Source organism: Octodon degus, unplaced genomic scaffold (assembly GCF_000260255.1).
Source record: "Octodon degus isolate 3935 unplaced genomic scaffold, OctDeg1.0 scaffold00005, whole genome shotgun sequence".
Lineage (NCBI taxonomy): Eukaryota > Metazoa > Chordata > Mammalia > Rodentia > Octodontidae > Octodon > Octodon degus.
In genome coordinates, this window is record NW_004524581.1 from 10,004,348 (window position 1) to 10,010,318 (window position 5,971).

General features: G+C 53.0%; 1 protein-coding gene across 1 annotated transcript in view; it reads left to right on the forward strand.

Annotated features, from left to right (window-relative positions):
• The window catches only part of LOC101573112 (40S ribosomal protein S15a-like), a 20,277-nt gene that overhangs the window by 12,203 nt on the left and 2,103 nt on the right, over positions 1 to 5,971 (forward strand). Inside the window, exon 2 of the mRNA XM_012515451.1 lies at positions 4,871 to 4,983. Coding sequence (XP_012370905.1) covers positions 4,871 to 4,983 — 113 coding nt within the window. The remainder of the gene's footprint in view (positions 1 to 4,870; positions 4,984 to 5,971) is intronic.

Sequence of the window (5,971 nt, forward strand, 5' to 3'; positions counted from 1 at the left end):
GCTGGGGGATTGAACCGTGGTCCCTGGGCTTCACTAAGCTTGTTCTAAGTAGGTGCTTCAGACCACTGAGCCATCTCACCAGCCCGGCAATAAACTTTAATTAATTAATTAATTAATTAATTTTGCAGAACCAGGTACCAAACTCAGGTCCTTGTGCTTGCCAGGGAAGTGCTTATTCCTTTTTTTCTTTTTTTTTGCGGAACCGGGGATTGAACTCAGGCCCTTGCGCTTGCCAGGGAAGCGCTTATCCACTGAGCCATCTCCTCGGCCCCGGAAGTGCTTATTCCTCTGAGCCATCTTCCCAGTTTAAACTTTAATTTAATAACCCGCATTTTTTTTTTTTTTTTCACTGCTGGGGATCAAACCCAGTCCCTTTTTATTTTTGGTACCAGGACTCCCATAGCCTTTTTTTTTTTTTTTTTTTACAGTTGAGAAGGATTTTTGGCCGGGGAGATGGCTCAGTAGAATAAGCGCTTGCCTGGCAAGCACCAGGCCTGAGTTCAATCCCTGGTTCCGGGGGAAAAAAAGAAGAGAGAGAGAGAGAGAGAGAGAGAGAGAGAGAGAGAGAGAGAGAGAGAGAAGGATTTTTTTTTTTCCTTTTTGGCTGGCTCTGGCTAAGGCAGGTGGAGTTGGGGACTGAACCTCAGTTCCCAGCACCTGACTGGGTTTGCCCTAGCAGGCATTTAAACAACTGAGCTAACCCACAACCCTCCTCCCACAAGGCTTTTGTATGTTAGGCAAGTGCTGTGCTACTGAGCAATCCTTACTCCTAAACATTTAAAATATAAATGTTATTATTTAAAATTTGGAAAACTAATGAGGGCAAAAAACTTTCAATAATTAAACTTTTTTTTTTTTTTTGTGGTACTGGGGATTGAACTCAGGACCCTGTGCTTGCCAGGCAAGCACTTACTCTACTGAGCTATCTCCCCAACCCCTCAATAATTAAACTTTGGGCTGGTGAGATGGCTCAGTGGTCTAAAGCACCTACTTAGAACAAGTTTAGCAAAACACAGGGACCACGGTTCAATCCCCCAGCACCACATGCCAGCCAGCCCCGCCCCCTGGTGGGCTGAGCTGGCCACACAAAAATAAATAAATAAAATTAAAAAAAAAATAATTAAACTTTGATGTTCTTTCTCTTTAAGCTTAGAAGTGCTCTAAGACTTTGGGGTTAGCAAAGCAATCCTGACCCCTCCAGGGAGCCCCATTAGGACCGATGGGATATGGACCATAATCTCTTCTCTCTCTCTGGGATTCTAACAACCTGTGAGGTCCATGCGTCTGTCTGTTGTCATCTTTCTGAAGATGCAGGAGCTGAGATCCAGAGAGGCCGGATGTCTTGTCCAAGGTCACACAGTTTGTAGCAGGGCTGGGGTGGCAGCCCAGCACTCTGACTCCAAACCCTATGCTTGGGGTGACCCGAAAGGGGTGGAGCCACTTGCACCTCGTGCTGTGTAAGTCCTGTGGCAGGTCGCAACCCCCACCGCCTGCGCCTCTCCCCCTACGCCCCCCACCCCCACCCACATCAAAGGACCCAGGCTTCAAAGGCATCTTGGAGGGAGACCACAGGCTGACTGGCTGGGAATGGGGCAGCCTGGGAGAGCTAATGCGATTAACCTGAGACCCCCGGGGCAGGAAGGATCCTCACGGAGCAGAGATTCACCCAGAGTGAGATGCATTCTCGCCACCAGCCACCCTCCGAGCCTTTCATTCAAGGGCTGCTCACAAACCCTGGACACTTGGAAGGCAGGGACGAGATGGAGCTGTGCCCAGCTTGTGTCAATTTCATGGGAGGAAGCCTTGCTAGCTGCTGCCAGCGGTTACCAGGTGTGTGCCAGGCGCAGTGCTGAGTGAACTAGGTACAGGGTAACCATACCACATGCACAGGCCTACGAGCTCCTTTCTGGTTATATTCTGTATGTACACTGTTCCCACTTTAATGATGGAAAGACTGAGTCCTGGACGGTTTAAATACCTGCCCAAGGTCAAGCTAGTATGAAATGGCTGAATTAGAGTCAGAGTCTAATCTACTTTGATTCTAACCTCTTTCCTGGCCGTGACAGTCAGGCAGGGACAAATAGCTAAGACAGTGGCCTGTCCTGGTCCTTTCCCTTACTCTGGGTGCGAGGGGAAGTTCTGGGGCTGTTGGCTCACTTGTCACCCACACATCTTCAGGGACCTCAGCAGTAGTAGTTCTATAGCTCCAGGGGGCAGGGGATGGGTAATGCTGCACCGGGACAATGTCCCCAGCACTGCACTGGAGGTGGTATAAGACCACCTCACCTCCTTCTTTCTGTGCTCCTCTCCCCAGGCCCAATCATTGCACCACCAGCCGCCCTCCCAGCCCCATCCCCAGGCTGTCCTTCCAGAGCCAGAGAGGATCTGGCCTCTGAGCTCTGCAGGAAGCTCCCAGCTTGGGGCCAGGCCTGCCAGCTTGCATCCCTCGCTCCCAGGATCCTCCACTCCACCCCTCAGCAGCCCCTGTTGGTCCTCCCTGTCTCCTTCCCTGATGCTGGCACAGTCTAAGGCCCATGACCTTTCTCGGTCTGGTCCTGGCCCAGGTCCTAAGCTGTCTTGCAGCCAGCTGGGAATAGCAATAGCTGGTCACAGCAATTTGGAGGTACCTGCCCTTCTGGAAATCCTTCCTTGACAAATCCAGCCAGGGCAACTCTGAGGGCAGAGCTGGGAGCATTGGGGGGGGGGGGCAGCTGAATTCCTACCAGTTAGGTGTGGAGTACAAGGGCAGGGAGAGCTGGGGCCTCCTCCCAGTCCAACACAACCAGCACAGGCCCTGTTTGGCCTTCATTACCATGTGTAGGGAAATGCCAAGGGCTAGGGAGATGGCTCACTGGAATAAGTGCTTCCCTGCCAAGCACAAAGGCCTGAATTCAATCCCCAATTCCACCAAAAAAAAAAAAAGAAATGCCCAACTCTGTCACTGTGCTTGTGCTTGGTGGCCATCTGAGGCCAGTAGGTGGAAGTGTTTCCTAGCATTCCGGCCCTGCATATGTGGGTTTTCCTGGTTCTTCCCCGCACCCCCAACCAGGGATTGAAGTCAGGCCCTTGCGCTTATTCTACTGAGCTATCTCCCTGGCCCTTTTCTGTTTTTTATGCATGGGTGTTTTCAGTGCTGGGGATCCACCCCTGGCCTACAATGGTATAGGCAAGCACTCTACTGCTGTGTACACCCCCAGTCTCCACATTGTGATTTTCTGAATGCACATGAATGCAGTAATTCACTGTGGAAAATTTGCAGACTGTAAAATAGTACACAGAGGAAAAGAGAAATCGTTTATAATCCTGTGATTTTTTTTAAATCTTTTTGAAACAGGGTTTTTTTCTACGCAGTTCAGGCTTTTTTTTTTTTTTTTTGGTGGAACCAGGGATTGAACTCAGGCCCTTGCGCTTGCCAGGCAAGTGCTTATTCTACTGAACCATTTCCCCGGCCCCTAACTTTGAATTCACTATGTAGCCCAAGCTGGCCTGAAACTCACAGTAGTCCTCCTGCCTCAGCCTCCTGTGTGCTGGGATTACAGGCATGCACCACCATGTCCTGTGATTTTTTTCTTTTTAAAATGTTTTTGGTTGTTGCAGGGTCTCACTACTTGCTCAGACTCTGGTGATCCTCCTGTTTTTCAGCCTTCCCAGCACTAGGATTACAAACTTGAGCCCTTAAGCCCGGACTGTGTGGTGAGCTCAGCTCACCCTGAGGGAAGGGTTGGTGCAGCATGTGGCGCTGGGAATAGAACCACTGTCCTTGCGCTTAGCTAAGCTTACTGAAGCAGGTGCTTCGGCACTGAGCTATCTCACAAGCCTTCCCTATGATTTTTTTTTCTGTTGTTGTTGTTGTTTTGTTTTGTTTTCAGTACCAGGGATTGAACTCAGGACCCTGCACTTGCCAGGCAGGGCTCCCTATGATCTTGAAGTGACCAACATTTGGGGTACATCTTTCCCATTTTCCTGCTTTAGGTATTTCTGTTCACATTTGCCCCCCCCCCAAAAAAAAATACTGGGGGAATCAAACCCAAGGGCACTATACTGCTGAGCTACAGCCCCAGTTGTTTTTTTTTTTTTTTTTTGCGGAACCAGGGAGGGACTGAACTCAGTCCCTTGCACTTGCCAGAGAAGCACTTATTTCACTGAGCCATCTCCCCGGCCCCAACCCCAGTTTTTTTTTTTTAATATTATTATTTATTTTGATACTGTGTTTCATTAAATTGCTCAAGAGGGACTCGAACTTGCAATCCTCTCAGCTTCCCTGAGGACTGGGATTGCAAAGGCGGAATGCAGCGCTTCCTCCCCGTTCTTCTCACCCCGCCCCCCGCCGACTGTGAGGATCACCCTGTGCAGAGGTCTCAGCTTCTTTCCTGAAGTCTGCACATATTTCCTGGCCAGCAAACATCCTCCTCCACTACATTCCCCCCCCCCCCGGAACCGGGGGTTGAACTCAGGCCCTTGCGCGTGCCAGGCAAGCGCTTATTCTACTGAGCTGTCTTCCCGACCCCTCCACTATAGTGAAAAGTAAATGCTGCTTGTTCAAAAGCCTGCTGGGTTCCTCCAGCCCAGCCAGCCTTCCTCAGGGTCCTTGCACCACGCCCCTCTTCCCACAGGCTTCCAGCGGAGGGACCCAATCTTGGGGCCCCAGCACTCTGCTCACTAAATGAGGCCGGAAGGGTTCTTTTCTTGTGTTGCCGTGGGGAAGTGGCCGAGGCAAAAGGATACGGAGACCAAGTCTGCCTTTAGCGGGCTGCCTGCTCCGGCTGGCTTCTTGTTTACAGCGCGGGGATTTTAATGGAATGTGGTGTGTGTGTGGGGGAGAGGCGCTGTGCCCAGTACCCGCTGCGCCCTGGCCTGGTGCCTGGCATAGCCGCAGCGCGGGCCGAGGCTGCTGGAACGGCCGGACCCGGGCAGCCAGGAGGTGAGCGTGGGAAAGCGCGGAGGGCGACCGGGCCAGGAGACGGCTGGCGGCGCGCACAGCGGGCAAGGGCTCTCCGCCTGGCGACGGACGGGGGCGGGCGGGCTGCGGGCCCCGCCTGAGCGCCCCGCAGCCTGAGTTCCCCGGGGTCCCGCTGCGGACCCCAGCCCCGCGTGACTTGGCGGGCAGGCCACCCCGGCGAGGGCTGCTCCAGGCTTGCCCGTCGCCGCCAGTGTCCCCTCCCGTCAGCCTCCTTTTGTCCTTCCCGGCTGCAGGTAGAGAGGGGCGGAAAGGCTCCCGCTGTTAAGCTGCGCAGCGCCTTCAAAAGCGGCGCCGGGGGTGGGGTGGGTGGGATGAAGCGGAGGGGAGGGCGGGGCGGGCGAGGTTCTCGTTCAGGGCCATTTGCAGAGCCGGCGTGGTGCCGGCCCGGGGACTCCCCAGGGTTCTCGGCTTCCTTGTAGGTCGCCGTGCGACCCCAGGCTCAGGCAAAGAGAAATCTCTATGCCCTACCCGCCCCAGGGCCCCTGCCACAGTTGCTGGCCTACTGCTGAGGCAACTCCGCTGTTACAAGGTTACTGCCCGCCCTTCCCAGAGGAGGGGATGGGGCTCTGAGTGGAGGTCACATGCCTGAGGTCCTGACAGCCAGACGCCTGGGTTTTTTATTTGTTGTTGTTGTTTTTCCTTTAAAAGCCTTTCCTGGGGCGGGGGAGACGGCTCAGTAGAATAAGCGCTTGCCTGGCAATCGAAGGTCCTGAGTTCAAACCCCGGTTCCGCAATAAATAGATAAGTAAATAAATAAATAAAAGTCTTTCCTTCAACAGTAAGAGGCCCACGCCCCAACCAGCACTTTGAGAGGCTGAGGCCAAAGGATTACAGGTTCAAGCCCAGCCTGGGCAACTTTGCTGCTTAGCTACAGGAAGAGATTTTTTTTAAATGTCTTTTTTTTTTTTTTTTACATTTATTTATTGTGTGTGTGTGTGTGTGTGTGTGTGGCCAGCTCAGCCCACCAGGGGGCGGGGCTGGCTGGCATGTGGTGCTGGGGGATTGAACCGC